Genomic DNA, 23,696 nt, shown 5'->3' on the forward strand with positions numbered 1-23,696 from the left:
ACTCTGTGGCTTAACTGTAACCCCCAGGCTAGTCCCTTTGGCATCAGCCCTATGCCTAGAAGTAAAAGCTATTGCCGGATCGAGGCCCAGAGTGGTGCTCAGGTGTGGTTGGCTGGAGGGCAAACGGGAGTCAAGTCTTCGGATTTGTCAAGCCCTTAGTAAATTTCCCTCTCCAATCAATCGTACAAGGCCTCGCCAGTGAAGATCCCACATGAAACTGCAAACCCTCCGAGGAGAATCCATTCTGGCTAGTTCGGAGCTATTATTGGTTTCTTCATTCACTGCACTTAAGTAACCATGAACTAGGAGGCAGGGAGATATTTTGTCCACAAGAAGAGAGCCAGAAGAAGACAGTGATGTGTTAATAACCTTTTTTCTTTTCACCATTAGTCTGTTTTCACACATGGGTTTGTGTGTGTTTGACTCAGACAGCTTTATAAGGACAATATCACACGCACACAAAGTGTCAGTGGTCTCAAAAGATCTTTACATTAGATATGTTCAAACCTTATCTTAAAATATACAGCTAGGCTTCCTAACATTGCACTGGATTTTTGCAAAAAGAAAAGGAGGACTTGTGGCACCTTAGAGACTAACCAATTTATTTGAGCACAAGCTTTCCTGAGCTACAGCTCACTTCATCGGATGCACGCAGTGGAAAATACAAGTGGGAAGATGAGCTGTAGCTCACCAAAGCTTATGCTCAAATAAATTGGTTAGTCTCTAAGGTGCCACAAGAACTCCTTTTCTTTTTGCGGATACAGACTAACACGACTGCTACTCTGGATTTTTGCAGTTTCCTTTGACCATTTTATCCTTTTATGTGATTGCAAAAAAAAAACCGCTTAATGAAATTTACATTATTATTTTTTTAAAAAATAGGACGGAAAACATATTGAACCCCAGGACAGCAGCCAGGTTATGCTTCTTGTGATATTTCTAACGATATATTGATGTCTACGGAGGCATTCAAATCTATAGCTAGCTATCCTGATCATTGTAAATATAAAAAGCTACAGAGATCGAAATAGATACAGATATTTAGAGACACAGATCGCTAGCTAGAGTGATATATGTACTCTCTCTCTCTCTATATATATATATATATGATCTCTGTGCATGTGTCCCAGGGTTCTTATCATGTTAGCCATTTGTGAACAATACTGAAAGTCAATGTGCTAAAGGAAGGGGAGGTGGGTTATATGAACAGGAAGGGTCAACATTCATTATCTTATCCAGGAAGTAACATAGTAAATAATATTCGGGCTACACCCGAAAGACCGCATTTCCACTTTCTGCAGATAAATTGGGAGGGGGAGAGAATAAAAGCTGCTGATCCTTAGCAATAATTATCTTAAAGAGTCTAAAAGCGGAACAATGCATTTACTGAACAGCGATCAATGCTCACTCAACAAGTAGCTGAAGTCCTGTGCGCTGATCAGTGAATCCGGATTAGCGCCGATGCCCAAACGGTCATCCCTTTTCCATTCAATTTTGTTTTATTTTAGGGTGGGTTTTTTTTTCTAATTTATTTCAGACCTAGGGTTCCTGCAGAGTGCGCCACAACTGGGATCGCTCCCAGGTTTACAAGGTTATGCTCTGCCTTTTAATCCGAAAGAAAACTCCAGCGCTACGAGCTGAATCGCTTTAATAGCTTTTTTTTAAACGGGGGAGGGGGGGCAGGAAAAGATTCATCTTGAAACGTATTTAGGCCCCGTAAAAACAGTACATGTGTCTCCTCGGGATAGCTGTGTGTGAGGCTATGTGTTTGAATTATGATATAGATAGTAAATTCCCATTACATTCACATTATATATAGCTACATACATAATTACATGTATGTGATGGTTCATAACGCAACACGTGATGTATAAGTACACGTACAATAATGTATAAAACACACTATAATGTGGCACAAGACCAGAAAGCCAGGCTTTCCTATCAAATCTATTATTTTCCCATCAAGGGTGAATTTAACATCCCAGCCGTGAACACACCCATCCCCCCTCCCCTAACAGTAACTGATAATGCTACAAAGAATTCTTCTGGAAAGGCAAAATAACACCGAAAACCAGATCCCCCTGGAGTTTACTTGTTGGGGCGGTGGGAAAGATTTGCATCCAGTACTTTTTTCTTTAGCGCTTATTTGGGACAAGCCAACTCAGAAATTCAGTAGTGGCATCGTTTTGCCAGCGATGGCTGGGGTTTGTACTGTATTCGTTGGCTGGAGGAATTACATCGGCTGCTTAGGATTTATCTATACTCTATAGCTAGTCACAGGCCCACACCAAAAGGCCATGCACGCGTTTTACGCCACATGAGGACATTTGCGCAGGTTACAGGTTCCTGGGCTTCCTTCAAGGCGCCCTTGTTAGTTGCTAACAGCTACCGCTTGCCTGCTCCTATTGCTTATAATGAGCGGTGTATAAGAAGATACACACAAACGCTGTCCTGTTTCCGGCACGAAAGCCTGGCCGCTGCCAACCTGCGCGCAGCTCGCTGGGGGCCCCACACCAGGGCCCGGGAGGGGAGAACTCACCGTGATGGGCCGGCGGGTACCTCTGCACCGTGGCTCGGACCGAGTTGCCATAGTAGGAAGGGACGTGATTGCCTTGTCCGTCGATGTTAAAAAGTACATCCACCTCCTCGGCCAGCGGGTACTGAGTTGGATCCATATAGGAATGGCCGAGCCCTGGGTGGTGTGAGTCCGGATGCTGCCCATTCAGCACCGCGGGGTGATGGTGGCTCACCCACCGCGGCTGGTCGGTAGTCACCTCCATCGCGCTCTCTCGGTGCGGGGCTGTCTCTCCTCCTCCTCCCCAAACTGGGCAGACTTGCCGCGGGAGGGTAGGCGGCGGGTTGATATATAACAGAGAGATGTTGTCGGGTTTAAAAAAAATAAAAATAAAATGATAATAATAAGCGATTCCAAAAAGATGACAAGAAGAGTAGGGAAAACAAACAAAAAATCTAAGAAGCGAGATCCCAACAGTATCTTCCGCTCTTTGCAGAGGTTTCTCTTCTTTGATCACCTGCAGTGAGAGAGAGGAAAGGGGGAACGAGCGAGAGAGAGAGCGAAACGTGTTTGAGCACTTCTGGGCTTCATCACCAGACTTTTAGGCAAGCGAAAACAAGCCCCTCCACAAACAGCGATCTTTGAAAGTCCACCTATTGTCCTAAGCACTCGACCCACCTATCCGACTAGGACACACACGCTCTCTTTCTCTTTCGATCTCTGTGCAGCGGGGGAATGAAATCGCCCAGAGTTACAGGCGCAGGCGTTGCTGGGGGCGCCTGCAGCGGCGGCGGCCCTTTTCCTCTCTTTTCTTTCTTTTTTTTTTTGGTAAATGTTTGGTCAGTTTCGCCAGCGATGCGCCTGCTTAGAAGCGGGTGCAAACTGCTGCCTCGGAGAGCCCGAAGCGTTTTTCAGGGCTTTTATTCATTATTGTGCAATCGAAAGAAAGAAAGAAAGAAAGAAAGAAAGAAAGAAAGAAAGAAAGAAAGAAAGAAAGAAAGAAAGAAAGAAAGAAAGAAAGAAAGAAAGAAAGAAAGAAAGAAAGAAAGAAAGAAAGAAATTCAGCACAAACCTTGGTGGAGAAGGAGTATGTGACCCAGGAGAGATGAAGTTGAAACTGCTTGATGAGATCAGATTGTGCTCTCTCTCTCTCTCTCTCTCTCTCTCTCTCTCTCTGTCCTCCCCCCCCCCTTTCTTTTTTTTTTTTTTTTTTTTTTTTTTTTTTACAGGGAAGGCATTCTTTCTGAAAGGAGCAGGGTGGCGCCAGCCGGCTCAATGCTCACAGACAGCTGTGGCGAGACGCAACTTAAGGAGGTTCTACTGTCATCGGCCCGGAGTGGGAGGAGCCTGTCATGGGATAAGGAGGGGACAGGGCACGAAACACAAGGAAACGGCAACCCAGATTTACTCCCTTCTACTTTCGTCCCCCCCTCGCCCCCAATATTCCTTCCCCCCCCGTGACCGGAAAGTCTTTGAAAGCATCGCCTCGTTAGGCTGGAAATGCGGAGAAAGCGTTAACACCACTTTTTAAGGGGGAGACTATTCTAATGCGCATTACACAGAAATGGCATTAAGGGCGCATCCAATTGGCACGTGTGTCTCATTATATTATGTTATTAATTATTATTATTATTTTCTTTCATTCCTATGCGCCAGCCCTACTCTTACTTACTTACTTTGTTCCGGAGAGACACAGAAACTGAAGACACAACCCGGCCGTCAAGACATATTTTTCTATGGTGACTTCAGGCCACTGTCGGAAGAGTTTCAGAGAGCAGGTGAAGGATAGGTGGGGAACTCTACATTCTTTGTCAAAGCGGCAAAGAGTCCTGCGGCACCTTATAGACTAACAGAGGTGTTGGAGCATAAGCTTTCCTGGGTGAATACCCGCTTCCTGGGATGCATGGAGTGGAAATTTCCAGCGGCAGGTATAAATATGCAAGCAAGAATCAGGCTAGGGATAACAAGGTTAGTTCAATCAGGGAGGCTGAGGCCCTCTTCTAGCAGTTGAGGTGTGAAAACCAAGGGAAGAGAAACTGCTTTTGTAGCTGCCTAGCCATTCACAGTCAAATTTCAGAGTAGCAGCCCTGTTAATCTGTATCCGCAAAAAGAACAGGAGTACCTGTGGCGTCTTAGAGACTACCCAATTTATTTGAGCATAAGCTTTGGTGAGCTACGGCTCACTTCATCGGATGCATGTCTCAGATACTAATGTATCATTTTAAAGCATTACCCCTTCCAGGTCAATTAGTTAATTCCCAAGTAGGGCTAATCTGGGGGGACAGTTGTACTTTAGAACGTGTGTGAGAGAGTGTTTGTTCCTGAAATGTGTCAACGTCCTGGAACAACGTGAAGAAACATTATTTCAGAAATACCCATGCTTTTGGAGTTGTTCCTTTATTACACCCGATTCCATTCAGCTGAGAAGAAAAAGAGATCCACGAAACAAAGCTCAAGCAGAACGTAGTTTAACCTACAGTACCATTAAAATAGTGAAGCGGGCGCGGGGAAGGGGGAGGTTGTTGAGGGGGGGGCTGTTGGGGTTTTTTTGTTCGTTTTTTGTTTTGTTTTTGTGGTTTTCTTGTTTGTTTGTTTGCTTTTGCTCTGTTTGTTTGTTTTCTGGTCGGGAAACCAAGCTACAGAGTTGCAGCTGAACGTGCCTGCTGCGATCTCCTTTCTGGGTCTCAAACTCCACCGGCGAGAAAGAGAAAGTCCCTGCTTTCTCAGCGCTCATCTGACCACTTTCATTTCCACCGCCGGCACAAACAATAACGAAAACATTAATGCCCCATTACGACCCATGTGGCCTGAGCATGCAAACGAAGTGCCCAGAGCCAGCTCAGTGGGTGAAAGAGGGCTCGGGACGAGCCAGCCAGGGGACTGGCTCCTGTGAGCAAGGAGTGTACCAATCAGGAAGGAGCAGGAAGAGGGCGCTTGTGAAAGCCTGTCCTGATTGGCTGGGAGCTTTCGAACGGGCGAGGGCCGTTCGGTCTATTGAGCCAGTGCGTCCCCTAGTGGCTCAGAGGCAGGCGCTGGCTTTTTCAAACGTGCAACAAGTTACATGGCTGCCCCGGAGGAGATTGCAAAATAGCCAAGTGTCAAGTAAATAAATAATTCAATTAAAGCGTGCACGGATCGGGGAGAAGGAGCGGGGGGGGGGGGGTGACTTCAAAGGCGTGAGCGAAATAAAGTGCCGGGCAACAATATATACGTGGATCTATACATGGGCAGCAGATTGATCATGCCATGTAGCCCCATTGTCTGAGTACACGCCCCAGCACTTCAATGAGGAGCGTTTAATTAATGCAAAAGGCGACCGACGCAGTCCACTCCCCAGCGCTACGGGCTAAGTGGAAAACGGCGTCCTTTGAAAAACGTTTCAGCCTCGGCCCTTGTCCCAGCGGGCCAACACCTTATTGATTGGGCCCACAGCAGCACCAAAAGAGGTATACAATCGTTCCGCATATGTCAGTCCTCCAAAGCTTTAATTAGTCAGTCTTTTATGCAAACTGGAAATTGCTCCGCACACAGCCGACAGAGAGAGAGAGAGATTTTATGGTGAAATAGTCATGACAGTTAAATACATTTATTATGCACATGTTTGCACGTATGCAAATTGAATTGGTTGTATTACAAAAATGATATATTCTAATTTGTAGATCTCTTCCTAGCGGATAAATTGCTACCTACATTCAGTTACTTTTCTGAGTTGGGCAGTTCTGAGGTGTAGAGACAGAGAAAACATACTGCCGAACTGTTGTGCTTGCAGGAATAAACGGATAAATATCGGTTTATCCATCCCGGTTAGAACATGAACTCTGGGGATGCAAGACATTTAAAAGGTGGTGGGGGGCCACGGATATAAACAAGTCCAAGGGCTTTTAACTAATGCAATAAAAGGAGATGAGCGAATCACTCAATAGCTCATCTCCCGGGCTCCCATTCGGATCTGCTGAGTGTACAGCTCCGAGCACCGTGCTACCACTTTGCCCAAGCAAGCAGGTTTGATTTCTGGGTGCGCTGGCATGGCTTGTTTGTTGCCCACAGGGCGCTGAGCAGTCAGGTAGGCACCCGGGGGCTGAGTCGCTCGAAGGGGATGCTGTGCGTAATGGAGCCGGGGCTGCAAGGAGGGGTATTCAGTGTCTGCTTCCCAGCTTCTCCCCCCGCCTCCCTTGGACTGCTGGATTGACAGTGTGTAATTGGGAAATGGGAGGTTGCTCTTTTGATCCTCTCTGCATTGCCCTTCGCTGGCCAGCCTAGCCGACGCCACAGGGCATTGACGTCAGGAGCCGAGCTCAGAGCCATGCTGCCGAGGGGAAGCCATGCAGCGTGCCAGGGAGCCCATTAGCAGGGCAAGAGGCAGGCAGGCAAGGGGCTGCAGAGAGAGAGAGAGAGAGAGAGAGGCGCTTCTCGGGGCTGGAGGGGGGCTTACACACACGCGCGCCAAGAACCGGGCGCTCAAGGAGCGCCGTGCACTAATTAATCTGAGACGCATTAGGTTTGGACCAACTCTTCAATGCTTATAGAGAGTAACGGTGTCAGTGTGTCCACACGATTCCCTTTTCCTCCTGCTCTCTCTCTATCCCCGCTTCTTCTCCCCCCCCCACCCCGGACTGGGATGGAGGGGGCACATGGGCAGGATTCCCCCCCACCCACCCCCAGCCTGTAACATTTGCTGGCCTCTCGGGTTCCCTTGCTGCACCTTAGCCTGTTCTCTGCATTAGCAATTTCACCATCGGAGAGTGGATGCTGCAAAAACCCTGGTCTCTCTCTCCCCAGTCTCCTATAGGTAAGAAGGATTCTACTTGGATGTTCCTTTTTTACTTAATGTCATTATGTATTGCTTAAAGCGATCATAGGAGGGGGAATCCTGCCGGGCTCCATCAATTTCAAGGGAAATTCTCTTTTTTAGCGGAGGAGGCGGGCAGAGGGTCATTTCAAAGGCAGCCCCTTCTCCCCCCTCTGACTGTCCAACGTTGCAGTGGGTCTCATGATGAGACAAGGAACATTTTATGAAGACCCCCTCCCCATATACAGACCGAAAGCCCCGGAGGGAAACAGGAGATTTCTAGAGAAGATTGCGTTGGACATTTAAAAACCCCTCCCCCCAAAAAGGTGAATTAAGATGATCATCGTAATAAGATCAGTGTTTTCAAAGCGCAGATGTTACGATGCCGTGACAGGTTAGGTGAGATAAAACTGTATTTGGAAAGAGTTATAGCCAAGCCCACATAAATTCGCAGGCGTGCAGAGAGACAGTAAAAAGGAATATTCATGTAGAAATCCTAAAGTTGCTAATCCCAGCAAAGAAAACTTGTGTTTCTGGGAGCCTTGGGCGATCATTAAACTTGTTTACATAAGTGATTTGGAGGAGAAATGGAGAAGAAATGTTTCAATTTGCTGCAAAAACATAAATATGTGCATTAGGGCAAATATGGATCATATCCCGCACGAGGGTAGAACTGAAAATATGCACTTTATGGAACAATCTGACACTGATTAGGGCATGGACTGGAATGGCCTAACAAGTCTAACTACTATAGCTCTTCGACTGAACTCTGCTTTGTAAAGGACCCGGGACTAATTCCACCTGCATCCCCAACCCTTGCGTTACAAATCTGTCAGCCTTCTCTTTAACGTCGAATTTTCTGTGCAACTCTTGAGACGGGGGCGCGGGGGGGGGGGGGGGGAGACGACGACGACAAAATGTGATCAAAAGAATCCCGGAGATTTGGGGCTTGTGGACTGAAAGCAAACACCTCGGATGACATGTGTATTGGTCCTTAATATGCAGAAAATACTAGCGAAGTATTTCTTCATTAGTCCTCAATACTCCTCAAACAGTCCGGGGATAGAGTTTAAGAGCTGCCTAAATACCAAAATAACAGCAGTGATAATGGCATGGCAATCTATTTACCGATGGTGGCTCCCTGAATCTGAACATCAGCCTTATAATTCCTGGGGAGCTAAAGAGAGTTAGGGTTCCCTACGCGTCTATCCGGACAGTACAGGCGGCTCAGCTCAGCCCGGGCTGTTCCTTCCCCCTCCTTGTCCAGCTGAGCACGGTGTAGTTTGACATCATTCCTCCCACCCCAGCAGGGGCTTTAATTGACAGCTCGGTTCTAACAGGGACCCATTGTTGGAGCAATTAGCAAAAAAACAATAGGGGTTGCGGCGCGGGGGGGCGGTTAATTCGATTTGAAGGTGAGGGACGTGGCGCTGAGATCATGCAGGGCGGTCTGTAGATCTTTTCCAGCTGAGAGAGCGAGAAGGAGCCAGAAGTCACAGCGGCTTGGGGCAGGCAGGAACTGGAGGGAGGAGGGAAGAAGGCAGTTTTTTGGGGGGTGGGGGTGGGAAGAAGGGCTCCCTGGCTGGGAAAGGTCCGTCACACACAAAACAGGCAAACACAACCCCTACACTCCCCTCGGGAAGGTTTCTCTAGTACCCCACAACCAACCGGGGATGCCCGCCCCAAAGCCACCCGGGGTCTCTGAAGGTTGCCGGACCGCTGCAACGGGCATGGAGCTAGCTGAACAAAGCCAGGCCAGTCCCGGTGCCCGTGTGAACGGCTTGGCTGAGAAGGGGAGTGGGATCCAGTCGTTAACAGCTGGGGAGCACTTTCCCGAAAAGTCTCTCTCCCAGTCGAAGCCTCTGTGGCTGGGTTCGTTCGGTGCCCATCATTATTACCAGCACCTGGTCCGAATTTCTACGTCTCCTTGGGACAGGGAAAGGAAGAAGCAGCCCCCTCCCCCCCCCCCCCAGCCCCTTTAGACTACAGTTGACTGAAAGCGGATTAAATTACGTGTGCCGGGTTGGGATTTTTACAGGGGACGAGAGGAGTACAGGTAAAGCTGTCTAAACAGCCTGGGGCTACCGATCGGAGGGTTATGCAAAGGACACGGCCCAGGGCAGAGCTCCGAAGACTTTTTGCCGTGTAAAACAACTTGTGCCCCGTCAAAGGGGATGGGGGGGCGGGAAAAGGGGGGAGCGGGGAGCCCCATATTCCAGCCTCCGCCAGGGGTGGGGAAGTGTAAACAGCCTAATGTCAATTCGGGGTTGTCACCTCCTAGGATGAAGACAACAGAAGCCACAACCGCTTAAAGCCAAACAAATCGACCCCCTAAAGCCCGGTGTGTGAGAAGGAGATGGATGGGGACGAGGCTGGATTTGCAGAACTGTTCTGAGTTTAAACAAAGAACGAGAGAGGCGAAAGCTTCCCCCCCCCCCAGCACACGCCACCCCCTATTGCAATGAATCAGCCAGAAACGATCTGTTCTCCCCAACCCCTTTATCAGTGAAAAGGGAACCACAAGCAGGAAGCGCTGCTCGGTTCGGATTTTTCTTTGGTTTTATTTTTTTTATTTTATTTTTAAAGCAAGCCTGCCCTAATGGACACTGAGGTGCTGCCTCACGCCCTTGGCTCTGAAAGGAGCCCGATGGGGTTTTTTCGAATAATTTCACCTCTCTCCCTCTTTTGCAAATCAGGAGGAAACACAAAGGCGCAGACACGCACCAGACTGAAAGAGAGAAAAGATCAACGACTGATTACCCCGTTTCCAGTGATCTTTCCCCTTCCCCTCTCTTACCCTAATTCCCCCCTCCCCAAAAAAAAAATCAGACGAATTGTAGCTAGAGAGGTGGGTGGGTGGAGAAAGGGGGAAACCCCTCATCTGCCCTAAGCAAACAAATTCCAAGAATGAAAACTGGGGGAGAGGTTGGGCCTTTTCTTGCGGGGGGGAACCCCCTCTCCCCCTTTGAAGCTGAGGAGAAGGGCTACTGCCCCAGGACACAAGGTCCGAGAAAGGATCAAAACCGGCTCCGCGAGTCCCAGAGGCGCCCTCTCTGCCCCTTGCACATTCCCAAACTGCACGGCAGAGACAGAGAGAGAGGAGCTCGGAGAAAGAAGAGGTGTCCTGTCCTGTCAGGGTTATTGGTACCCCCAGCTCCTCTCTAGGCCGGGTGATGACACCCACATAGAGCAGGGCTTGTTGTCCATGCAGGTCAGTTTCAAGCTCCGACCTGGTAAGGTCCACTTCCATTTTTTCTTCAGCATCAGACACATACACACAAAAATATTATAATAATATTAGATAACACCCCCCATCTTTCAAACGTAGCTGCATCGAGATTTAACTCGAATCGGTCCGTATTTTGGAAAGATGTCTGGAGACAGAGAGGAAAAAAATCCGAGGGTACAGCAAGATAATTCACTGCCACTGAGGACAGGTCCCAGAGAGTCTTACGGCAAATAAAGCGACCTTCTCTCTTCGAATCATCACTTGGATGTAGAAAAAAAATCTATTTCCCCCCCCCCCCCCCAACCCCATCCGATTGATCTTAACGCCGAGAGTTGAAGAAGTTAATTTATAAACCAGTCCTGCTTAAACCCACCGCTACATTCGCCTTGAAAGGAGTGAACGCTCACTTCTAGGTAGGAATTCCTCGCTTCTTTTCAAGCAGCCAAAAATATTCTCTGCCCCCTCCACCCTAAAGGAAGTCTACGTGGGTAAGGGTGCATTTAGCGCCTATCCATCCTTCATCGCTTGGGACAATTTTGACCGATAGATTCAAAGGCGAATTTAAACGAATCTTGAGGGCAGCTGGTAAACCAGCTGGTTTTTAATCCCAAACGACACTTTATTTACCCGGGGAGTCCCACAAAATGGCTACGAATGAAACTATAACCAGGTTTAAAGCCTTTAAAAAAAAAATTGTCAGCCTCGCCTCTGGCCAGAGGCCCGTAACAAAGTAAAACACAATGAAAATACACCAAGGGAAGACGCCAGGGCAGGGGGAGTGAATGAATTAACAGCAAAATTTCCTTGTGGGGGTGAAAACATTTCTCTTTTCCCTTTACTGAGCAGAGCGTTCTGAATAACAATGGAAGTGACCTTCTTTTAAGGAATGTCTCATTCTCGCTACTGGAAGGGAATCAAGATCTGTGTGTATCCCCTAAACTAAATGATGCATTCCCTAAAATAAATCCCGCTGTCCCTTCATGCATATGTATTCTGTACCCTGGGTGTGTATTTTCGTGTGACATACAAAAAACTGCAGACACCGCACGACACACGATGCATACACATCATACATTATACACATCGATGCAGCGAATGGGTTCATGTTTTTTTTCCACGAAAACAGAAGCCGAAATCTGGTTTAATTTGCCCTTTGCTGAATGTAACCTCGCTGCGGATGGATCGTTTTATTTCCCCCATCTCACGAAGGTAGATCGAGTCAGGGGAATCTAAGGAAAACGAGACATTTACACCAGCTATTTTGTCGTGTGATATTCCATCGCTTTCCCTGTTCGGTGGGACGCTGGATCTAAAGGGGATTGTCAGACTGAAGACACAGTATCTGCCCTCACAGTAGGGCTTTTCCTCTCTAAAATCTCCCAGACAGAAGCGGGCGTTTGCCAGATAAATCCGTAGTTTTCGAGGCCGGTCATTGCTGCGAAGTGATCTCTGACTGGTGGCTAAACAGCGACTCTCCTAAGCTCTCTTTAGGCCTTTTAGGGGCTCTTGAGAACATTTGCTTTTAATTGGATCGATTCTGTCCCCCTATCACACAACTTAACACGGAGACTGAAACACGAACACACAGTCTGCAAGCACGTACACGCTAACACAACACAAAGCTGACACAAGTTAACACAATCCACCTATTGAACTACACACTAACGCGCAAGCTAACACAGCCTGGGAACCGAAAACCCCATGGGAACCGAAAGACACACAGACTCACACACTACACAGATGACAACACACACTAACCACAAACTCATACAACAAAGAGAGGGAAATATACCTAACAATGTCCAGGCTCGCACAACACACGGATGGAAACAAACTTAATATACTAAGTAACGCAGTGAAACACATTAACACAAATCCTAACTAACAACACACACACAAAGGCATAAACCTCGAAATACACAAACTTCACATTCTCTGGGGACACACAAATACAGGTCTACAACTTGAAATACTCACACACACCCCAGACCAAATGACACGAGCCTTACATAAAAGACCCGGGCTACCTAGCTTTACAACCGCCGCCCATAAATAATGAAGAAAACAAGTATATCCAATGAGTATTAATTATCCGGTTACAGTAAAACCCATCACCTAATGCTCCCGCTCCTATTTATGGACAAATGAAGGTAAGAGGAGCTGACATTTTTGAATGAGCTCAATTACAGCTAATGCTCATTTCTTAACACTCAAATACATTTCCAAGGCACCCAATTACTAGTTTAAATACCCTACATGATCTAGCGGATGGCAAGTTTGGGGGGGGGGGGGAGAGGTAGGAGGGATCCAGACACGCCTTAGGATGTAGTGAAATCATCATTCTCCATTATACAGGTACCAGTCCCTTCAAGAAACCTGTCTTAAAACAGCCGGACACGTCCAGCCAGACCATTTCCCGTTCTTTAGAAACCAGATTACATAGACAGCCGGCTCTAAATGGATCAACGCTGCGCTCAGAATACAGCCAAGGAGATTGCTGGGTGACTGGGCGAAGTGTGCTCTGATGCAGTCTGGTTAGAAAGCAGTGTAGGATTGTATGCACACGCACATGCAGATGTGTGACAGAGGTAGGTTATATGTTTCTGTTCCTGGTACACTTATATGTAGGTGCACTTGTATTTGCTACCGAATATATGCAAGTGTGTGAGAGAGAAAGAGAGAGGGAGAGATTAGATATAAAAAGAATGATCTATATTTAGGGGAGAGCGTGTATACACCGATTCGCTCGTTGATTAATTACATTCCAGCAGACATATCCGTCTAATATCATTACCCACACAACTATAATACACAACACAGTAGACACGCCTAAACGCTTCTTCTCTCATCCCCTCCGTCTACACACGCAGATGTGCGGTGCCATCTGTGAAAGCAGCCCTGTCCCCGGCTACCCAGCACGCATAGGCAAAGCAGTTGTTGTCAACCTCTTCCAATGCTTTCCCCCCACGCCCCACCCCTCAGCTCTAGCTTTCAGAGGTAACAAGCTCTCGGGCAAGCTGGGTCTTCCCCCAAGGTCACTGAGAAACATCCAAATAGCTCCAGCGACTGAAGACAAATAAGAGTGGGGTCGTGTTACATTTCAGCCAGCGTCTGCTGCCCGCTTTGAGCCGAGATCCCTTCTAATTCTCTCCACGTGGAGACGGGAAAGAGTGAGAGTGAGGGGAGGAGGGGGGAGAACCTCAATATTCACTGACCTGGGCAGCTGCTTCTTATTTTGTCCTGATCTGCTGACGATCTAAAGGCGGCAATGACAGACAGACTCGACTGCTCCGGCAGCTGCTGAGGCCGATGGCATCTCTCGAGCTTCCAGCGAGAAGTAAAACGTGGGTGATCCACATCCTCCGAACACCCACCCAAATCTCTGACCTCCTCCTCTCCTCCTCCTGGCTGTCTAGAAGATCAGAGCTCTTCCGGGTTGGAAAAGGGCAGAGAAAGAGTGAGAGAAATATGATGGGCATGCCATTACACACCCAGCCTGCGAATCACATGGGACGGGGGGAAGGGAGGGTGGGGGGAAGAGGGGAAGGGAGGGTGGGGGGAAGAGGCAGGTACTGGGGCTGGAAGTCGACTGGAACGGGGTGTAACCCGTGCCAGGCACGATGGTCGTTGCCTATAACGCCTGTAAAGGTGTTTTCTTTTGTTTTGTTTCAAGGATACACTCGGTATAAATACGACCGGGGTTCGTTCCATTGAGATCAAAAGCTTTCGAGGAAAAGCGGTAACACCGCGTTGATTCCTGTTGTTTGTTTGTTTGTTTGTTTTTGGCTTTTGTGAGGCACTTTAGTGCGTGAGTCAAACGTCTGGAGAGCAAATAAACACGCACAGATCTGGAGAGAAAACTCTTGTGTCGCAGAGAACTAGAGAGAAAACACAAACCCTCTAACACGCTCATACATGGAGATCTGCCGAGAAAATCCACACACACACAGCTCTGTGGAGACAACTCCCACCCAGACACAAAGACCCGAAGACAAAACACACACTTTCAGGCAAAGTCACAAACACACAACTCTGCAGAGAAAACTCTCACTCACACGATGGCGGATTTTTAATTAGACCTGGATCCCACCGGCAGTGAAGACTGTTCACAGCGGGAAAGAGACTTGCTCAAGTTCTTGCTCCCGGGAGGTGAGATCCACCAGCCGTCGTCAAAAATCCGGTGGCGACCTTCCTAAAACGCAACAGGGCCGGATTCAGCCCCGTCCCCAGCAGAGAAGGGCTGACAATTTCTGAGTCGGGCCCTGCACCCAGGAAATTAAACTGTGTACGCTTTAAAAGACGCAAAAAATCACCTATTTTCCCTTCCCCGGAATGATACAGTCAAATGCGTCGCTGGTGATTTTTAAACAGTGTGTGTGTGTGGTTAAATACACCTCTGTTCTTGTGCCAGTTAGTTTGTACAAGACCAAAAACAAAACGAAATTAAAAAGCTCTTGATCTGAATGCAGCTCTGAAAGGGGGACGCGGGGAAAGCACCCTTTGCGTGAATCGTGCCTAGGAAAACACCCCACTTCTAAGCCGGTGGCCGCATTTCAAAAGTAACCGTGGGCTCTCCGTGCCCAGAGAGCAGCAAGGAGCTAACGCAGAGGGGCAGCCTGGCTGTGAAATCTTCCTTCACTGATGCAGTTGTTGGACAGCAATAACCCACGGCAAGAGCCCACTTCCATGCCCTCCTAGTTCGGGGAGATACGGGACGTGCTAATGTTAACCCTAAACCTTCGGACAGACAGGAACCAGCACGTGTCTGTTTCAATCTGGCGCTTCCCGAAAGATCCTGGGTAGAATCGTTTCTATTTCGCCGAACTGGGCGGGGGGGGGATCGTTTACACCTTGGTAGTCCGTACACAGCTTTGGTGACAGGAAGACAAACGTCGGGTCTGCCCGGGCGATCCAGCTGTAACGCTTTCGATCGCGGAGCTGGGGCGTAGTTTAAATCGAGACTGAAGTGAGGGTCCAAATCGGACTGAGAACGGAGACCACCGGGCCATTTTCCTGGGGCACGTTTTATGGCGCTACCGTCCAAACCTCACGTTGGGGGGCCGGGGGAGGAAGGAGGGAATAAACCAAACTAAAATCAAGCCACCGATGTCTGCTCCCTGATGCAACTGATCGGGCAGGGCAGCGGCATAGGACCGAAAGGAAGGTTAATTCTCCCGTCAGAGTATTCGTACAGCAGAGAGCTAAACCCCTGCCCGAGATGCTTTTCTTTTGTTGGTGGAAGGAGCTCTATTCATGGACGAAAAGCCTCGGGCATGTCCAGAAAGACAGAATGCCGGACTGACACGTTTCCTAAGGAATCACCTGGAAATGTTGCCCCTAAAACGGAAGCCCAGGGCAGCTAGACTGTATTTTTTGCCATGATATATATTTCACTCTTAGTACCAGAGAATAGAAGGCTGGGGGCGGGAGGGGAACCCTCCACTTGAGTTTCGATGTCATCTCTTCCTTCTATACTTCACTAAATGACCCGGTGCCTACAAGGGAGATGTTGTCCCCTGTATAGCGCGCAGCGATCACATCATGGCAGGGCCCCTGGTGCATATAGCCCGTGGCAATCTGCTCATTGATTTCAACGGGCTTTGGATCAAGCCTTGGGGCACCGGGCAGAAAATGCACCTTCCCTGCCCTGCGGTTGGCTCATCAGCCAAGCGAAGGGTGCCCGGCCTGGACGCCAGCAGGGGGGAGTCAGAGAAGGGGGCTTGGTTTGGTTTGGTTTTACCCCCGCTGAAACTAGGCTCAATAAATCAGCGAGTAAATTGATCATTTGCGGGGGGGAAAAATCCACTCCTAGCTCTGGGTTATTTTTTTCTGCTGACTCTGGCAATTTGCGATCTCCCTCAAATAAATTGGTTAGTCTCTAAGGTGCCACAAGTACTCCTTTCTAAAGTGACTCTTTGTAAGGTGACGAGTAACCTGATCGCTCCCCCAATTCTATCTTTAGCGAACGCATTCACTGAAGGCGATCAATTAAAGATAATTAGGACGGCAGAGGGGAGTCGCTTCTCAATTAAATACAAATAAAAACAGGCAAGCGATGCCGCCGACAGTTTTAATTCGGATCCCGTGGAAACGGATGGAGAGCAGGTAGAGTTAATACAGACAAACATGGGCTCGCTATTCACGATCGTGTTAAAACCACGAGGCGCGCGAGTTTAAAAAAGCTTGTATTGAGCCTATAGGAAGAGCCTAGGCTAAATCAGGGAATAATAATAAAGAGCGAAGTGGGAATAAAACCTTAAACTAATTGTTTCCTCCATTATTAACCAATAGGATTATTAGCTGCGGTATATTTGGGTTATATTGTGGTTGGTTAAATGGTTGTAAGTTCAGCCATTAACGCTGGTGCCTACAGAAGCTCATCCCAAACTAAGTTGTCTGCTTGGAAATATGTAGGTGCAATAAACATGACGCTGCAGTATTGTGGGTCTATCCAGGATTACAGATATTACTGGGGGCGGGGAGGGGGAATATTGAGTTTCATTGGATCTAGCTGGATCCAACTTCCCCTGGGCAAGTGAGCAACCTGCGAAATTGCGAAAGACAATCCAGACACCTTCTCTTTTGTTTCAAGATTCAGCCTGTATCAAGCCCTTTTCTGCAGCAGGGACTGGTAGCTGGGCGCGCGCCTGCGCGCTCGCGCGCACACACACATGGATTAACCCCACACCCTTAAATTCATTTCCAGAGATGATGGCTGGCGCTTCAAAGGTTAAACATCACTAATGAGGTTTTAAATGGCACGCAGGGTTTATCATAAATATCTCAGCCCTCGATGCCTGCAGTTTCCATCCCAAACTACAGTAGAGCAATATTCAGATAGCAAAGGGTTTTTAAAAATACGACTTGTATTTTCAAAATCAGCCAGCCTTCAACGATGCTAAATCTGCAGCGCGTGTGAAAATTTGCAGCGCACACAAAGACACGCCTGACATACAGGCGTAGATGCACGTTTTATATTTGGAGCCATCGAAATCGAGGACCCAAATAAACAACATCTATCCAGGACCCAGCAAAAGAAAGATTTGCAGGCGGTTCCTCCATAAATATCATCTACCTGGTGTGGTTATCGATAGCCCCACCGCCCTAAGGAACGGGGTGGTTAGCAAAGAGCAGGAATGTTTTATTCTCTATCATTCAAGCTCCTTCTCCGGCTCTTTTTTAAAATGGATCTTCCTCGCTCTCCCCGCCCCAAAAAATCAATAACAGCCCCACTGAAAGAAATACCCTCCTCGGATATATATATATATATATATATATATATATATATATTAAACGTAATTAGAATTTTATTTTTCAAGCTAAATAGCTTCATCTAATGTTTCCAAGCCAGCCGCTTCGGCTTTGATGCTGTGCTCTGTGCGGGCAAACTGCATTCCCTTTAAAACGATTTCCAGTCGCTCCAGCTTTGTACATTCATATGATCGACCTAATGACATGGTGGGGAGGGTGGCGAAGAGGGGAAAGCTTTGGAATTGAAAATGCAAAGTTCATTCCCTCCACCCCGAATCAAGGATTTGGGAAGTAAAGTCAGAACTAGAGTCCAACAAATAACCCCGATTGCAAATTCCTATCAATTATAGACGTGAAGAGAAAGAAAAAAAAAAGATAGAAAATATATAAAGCACGTGGAAGTGCAGAATTTTAATTAAATCTTACTGTAGCTAGAACAACACAGAAGTGATTTTTCATTCGGAGCTCGCCTCTTGCTTGTGTTTTATAGCGTTTTCTTGCCTCTGACTTTATTTTAAAATATTAGACGAGGTGCAGAATTATAAATGACTCTTTCCTTATCTGTGCTGCTCACATATCCAGGATCAGAGGAGCTGATTAAGAAAGAAGTCAGAGGCACCGTTGGATTCATAATGATTCGGAATAATGAATCCTTATCTCTGCTTTCCAGATTATCAGCCTTTCAGCTCCCAATGTTTTGTAACATGGGATAATTTATTGCATCTAATACATCACAATGAATCTGATGGCAGAAAGCGATGGGCAATGTTGTGAAAAGGGGGCTTTTTTTTTATCCTGGGGGCAGTGCAACTGCCTTTTTTAACAGTTTTTAATTGGGAAAATATAAGGTAGATCTGATAAAGAAGAAGAAGAAGGAGAAGGGTGGACGCTGCGCTTTAATTAGTGTGTCAATTTCAGGCTGAAATTAACAAAATCGACCTCCACCTAGGGCTTCCTTATTTTCTCATAAGCAGCGAGATCCTAATTTTACAGGGTTTATTTTTTATGAAAAAAGGAGACAATTAATCATAGACATTGAATAAAGCACGGAGCCGAGTTGAGATAAAACGTAATTTGCATCTCTTTCTTTAAGAGGGAGCCGCCAATAATATTAAATTCTCTCTCCGCCCCCCACCTTCTCACGCGCATAAGAAAAAAAAATCGATGAGACATTTCTGTTATCAATCTCCTTGCTTGTTAAAAAAAAAAAAGCAAAGGGGAAAAAAGCATTTTTCATAAAGTGGAGAAACACCTCCGGTTGCTTTGTGCGCAAATGAACATTTAATTGTGTTGGTTTCTCATTGCAGAAATTAAGGGAGGGGGGTGTTGTTCACCTGACATTATTTCTGCGTGGGTCTCGGTGTGTGTGTGTTTCAGAAGAGGGCAGGATCTGATGACATTTTGCTGCAGCTGGATGTGCTCGTTTTAATCCTGTAAAGAACTCGCCGTTCAAATATCTGCCTCTTACCCTCCCTGTGGATACGATGGGGTGCAGACAGGATTTCCTGCACTCTGCACAACTCACCTCCTTGTGCCAGGGGCTGGGGAGCGCAGTGCAATAAGAACTCACAAGAAAAGTGCATCTCGATTTAATTCGCAAAAAGAAAAGGAGGATTTGTGGCACCTTAGAGACTAACCAATTTATTTGAGAATTTGGCTTTGTTCTAGCGAAGGCACCATTCAAACTACTCTCAATGGGCCACCTAGATCACGTTGCTCTGCTAGACTTACATTAGACGATCATTTGACCTTAATTGGTGGGAGCGGATCAGAGAAAATGGTGTCTAAAAATCTACCCTCGTTCATAGCCCATTTAATATGCGGTGGGTGTTTCTCGGTGGCTACCTGTATCATCTTTTTATACCCCGGGGTAGTTGATTTATACAGTAGCTTTAGTATTTGGAAAACACAGCTGCTTTGGTGCTCAGCCTCCTGCGGCTAGGTCTAAATCTACCTGCGTTGTTCTGACCCCTTCAGTGTCTAAACATTACCCCGGCGGAATACGGTCCTTCTCCCGGGGAAACGCGTCTAAAACGGGGTCGAATGATCACTCCCTTCCCCTCCCCATCCCCACTCTTAAGGGAAACGGTCGTATGTCTTTAATGAGTTTAGATGGACAGGGCTCCGCCCGCTACACCGGGTCACAACGAATATACACCTGCGAAATCTATCATCATAGTTTTGTATCTGGTGTTGTTTTCCTCGCTCCCTTCAAACGGGAATCTCTGTTTCGCTACTTTTTCTGTACAGGGCATTTCGTGCAATGTTTGTCAAGGGATTTCAGGTCTCGGTTATATCAATCATTTCCCAGCCCCCAATGTGCAGATGGTATGATAGGAAAATATATATATATATATATGTATCTAGAAACCGGTTCTGCCCTAGATGAAACCGAATAGTGGAGTTTATTGGACCACGTCCCATACCCAGATGAACATTCAATTCCCGAGCATTATCTCCTCACTTAAACTCGCTTTCCCCGCCGCTATGCCAAGAATAATTTGCATAATATTTGCAGTTGTAATTAGTTGATGAACATCTTCCAGCCTCCCCCTTTGTTTTCTTTGCGTTTGGTCTTCCATTGATGCCACTTTTGATCTTGAATATTACAGTATCCCGATAGGTTTCAGAGTAACAGCCGTGTTAGTCTGTATTTGCAAAAAGAAAAGGAGGACGTGTGGCACCTTAGAGACTAACCAATTTATTTGAGCATGAGCTCAAATACTCCCGATAGAGTATTTTACATCTGATCTGCAGCGCATGAAAGTCTAGCAAGCTGAGGGGCTGGGGGGGGACGGGGGGGGGACGGAAGACAAGCTGGGGATGGGGGAGGTAGTGGGGGGGCGCAGCTTTTAACTAATTGCAGTTTCCAAAAGTGGCTTAAGAAGCAGGACTCGATAGGTGCGGCGCAAAGGAGATAAATGTCGGGTCCCATCCCTTTCAAATAACACGGGGCTTGATCAAGTTAAACCAATGGCAGGTATTTGTGCATCCGACACAAGAACGGCAGTTGGCGATGGCTACAAATCTAGTCCTCGCGCCTCAGTTTCCCTTTCTCTGCAAATGCGGCCCTGGGAGAGCCTGGGAATGGAGGCATGGCCCGGTCCCATCAGCGGATTTGCGGGAGGGAGGGGAACATACGACAAATCTATTTCGCCCTCATGTGGGTCACCCCCGCCCCTTCTCCCACTGGATCTGGTTGCTGGGGCGAGAGGTCCGAGCAGCCCCTGAAAGTTTGGGAGCAGGTGATTTTACCTGGGTGGGGGGCGCACCCCTGGACCAAGCTGCCCCCCGCGGGCAGATCGCGACTGCGCCCCGAATCCCCCAAACAAACAGGGGGTGCTGGAGCGAGCTGCCCGGACGAGGGCCAGGCAGAAGCCTGGGGCAGGTTCTTGGAGAGGTGCCGGCTCCGTGGGGCCGGAGGCCAGGGGGTCCTCGGGCCGGGGATGTGATTAGCGGGAAGGGTTATTAAACCGCGCCATGAATGAGTGCCTGCGGAAGGGGCCGGGAGCCGGGGCCGGGAGCCGGGCCCGGGGGGGAGCGGAGACTGGGTTTCCATGCCGAGCTCGGGAACAAATAGCTAACATTTAACGTTTACACCCTGCCTGGCGACGAGCTGGCGCTCCACGGACGCCTGATCCGGGCTAAAAGGTCCGGCGAGCCTTTGGAGAGGCCAAGTTTCCAGCTATCAGGTTCTCCTGATCTCGCTCCCCCTTTCCACAGGGCTTCGGTTTCAGGCCGGGCTCGTCCCGCGGCCGCCTTACCGCTGCGCGCTCCGAAGTGCGGGTCAAGGAGGCAGGGATCGGGTGGCAGAGGGGTCAGCGCGATCCGGTTAACCGGGTGGCTTTAAACTTGGGTGGGACCCAGCCAGGCGGAGCGGGAGGGAGCACAGGGCCGGCTGGAGGGGGACTAAAGCGGGGAGACCCCAGGACCAGGGACAGACATGGGGCAGCTGAACCCAGGCCTGGCTCAGGCAAACCTCTCCTGGCCTCTGAACTGGTTGAAAAGGCAGGGGGGATGGGAGAGCTCCCCCCCCCCCCGGGGGGCCCCTGCAGCCAGGGCCAAGGGCTGGGACTGATGGGTGTAGACAGTGTGGGAGTGGGTGTGATGTAGGGGGGAGGGTGTCCTTTGTGGCTGCATGTTAGGGAGGGATGGGTGTGGATGGTGCAGGGTGGGTGCGGTGTGTTATTTGGGTGTGCGCACATGTGGCCGGTGGGTGCTCTGTCGGTGTGCATAGGCCTGGTGTGTTGGGTAGGTCTGCAGAAGTGTGTGTGTGTGGGGGGGGGTTATAGAGGGGTGGGAGTAGTGGTTTGTGTGATGCGTTGGATGTATATATGTGTGGAGTGTGTGTTATAGAGGGGGTGTTATTAAGATGCATGTGTGTTATAGGGGTGTGCATGTGTGGGGGGGTGTTTTAGAGGGTGTCTGTGTGTGGTGTGTGTTTGTGGGTGGTATATAGGTGTGTGTATATGTGGCGTGTGTTATACAGGTGCATGTGCGTGGTGGGGGGGGTGCAGCGTGTGTGTGTGTGGTGTGTTCTGGAGGGATGTGTGTGGTGTGGTATTTAGGGGTGTGTATATGTCTAGTGTGTGTTATGCAGGTACATGTGTGTTATATAAGTGGGGGGGTGCTATAAAGGCTGTGCATGTCATATAGGTGGGTGCACTATAACGGAGTGTGTGTTACATAGCTGTGTGTGTTATAGAGGGGTGTGCAGGAGTTGTAAAGGCCTGTGTGTGTTATATAGGAGTTTGTGAGTTATATGGGGTAGGTGTGCTATACAGGAGTACGTATAGTGTGTGTGAAAGAGGTCTATGTATCGACTGAGGATGTGTGAGTGTGTGTAGGGAGCATGTTTGTGGGTCAGGTGTGTTTGTGGAGGTATAGTGTGTAATGTGTGTCAGTAGGACATGTGTGTATGTGGCAGAGGGGTATGTATAGCTTTATAGTGTGTGAGTGTGTAGGGAAGATGTGTTGTGTGAGGGAGGCTTTCAGGTGGGGGAGAAGGATCGGGAGAGATGCCCAGGTATATTGTACAAGGGTGTTCGGTTGTGAGTGTGCGTGAGAATGAGGGGTATGTGTAGGAGCAAGGCGTGGGAGAGAGGGGTGGCTACTGTCTGTACAGGTGTGTGAGAGAGAGGTGTGGATGGGTGTACGTGGGTTCCAGTGATGGAGTATGAATCTGTGTGTGCGAACAGGTGGGAACCACTGGGGTGTTTGTGGGGGATGGGTCGGTATTGGGGGTGTGCACAGGGGTCAGTGTGGGTTGGGCGTTGTGAGTAGGCTGAGATGTGTGCAGCCTGTGAGCTGTGTGTGTACAGAAGGTGAGTCTAGAGTGTGCGTTGTGCAGTGGGATGTGTGCATACGGGTTGAGTGTAGGCCGGGAGCTCTGTTAGCGTTTATGTTTTGAATTGGTACTTCGGAGATGTGAACTTTCTGTTTCCCCACATGGCGAGTGTCTAATCCTCCAAACTCAAAGCAGGCTTGAACCACTCTCTCCCCATATATAGAGGCCTGGCTGGATTTTATTTTTATCACAAGGATCACTGGATTTTTAAAATGTATTTCATTTAAGAGAAAGTTTCCTATTATTGAGCTGGGCAAGGAACAGCACTCAAACTTCTCTGCTCAGATTCCTCACTCCTCCTTCCAAAGAAATGCTTTATACCACTCACCTTCTTCTTCCAATGTTAGGAGAAAAATCCATACGGATCCCTGGTAATGTAAACCTTAGACAGGATCCAGGAAAGGACTCGCCCTAAGAAAGTGAATGGACACAGAGAGCCTTGTAATTTGTGGATAGCTTTCCAATATCTCAATCCAAATGTTGTTAAAAAGTTTTTAATGGCCAGGCCCCAAACTTTTGTGTTTCATGAACTAGAATTAGAAAAGTGAGCCAAGATTTGTCAAAA

General features: G+C 48.1%; 1 protein-coding gene across 11 annotated transcripts in view; it reads right to left on the reverse strand.

Moving 5' to 3' along the window:
* GATA3 (GATA binding protein 3) overlaps positions 1-13,835 on the reverse strand; it is a 34,817-nt gene extending 20,982 nt beyond the window's left edge. For 5 of the 11 annotated variants that reach the window (XM_073328812.2, XM_073328810.2, XM_073328813.2 and 2 more), the window contains exons 1-2: positions 3,588-3,823; positions 2,540-3,032 (exon numbers count right to left, since the gene is read on the reverse strand). In XM_073328812.2, the coding sequence (XP_073184913.1) occupies positions 2,540-2,780 (241 nt within the window). In that variant the 5' untranslated portion in view covers positions 2,781-3,032; positions 3,588-3,823. Of the gene's footprint in view, positions 1-2,539; positions 3,033-3,193; positions 3,520-3,587; positions 3,825-13,748 lie in introns of those variants that run through there. The other 6 variants (XM_078851189.1, XM_078851188.1, XM_073328814.2 and 3 more) reach the window with 3 other exon arrangements.
* Positions 13,836-23,696: the final 9,861 nt, after the last annotated feature.

Source organism: Lepidochelys kempii, chromosome 1, assembly GCF_965140285.1.
Source record: "Lepidochelys kempii isolate rLepKem1 chromosome 1, rLepKem1.hap1, whole genome shotgun sequence".
Classification (NCBI taxonomy): domain Eukaryota; kingdom Metazoa; phylum Chordata; order Testudines; family Cheloniidae; genus Lepidochelys; species Lepidochelys kempii.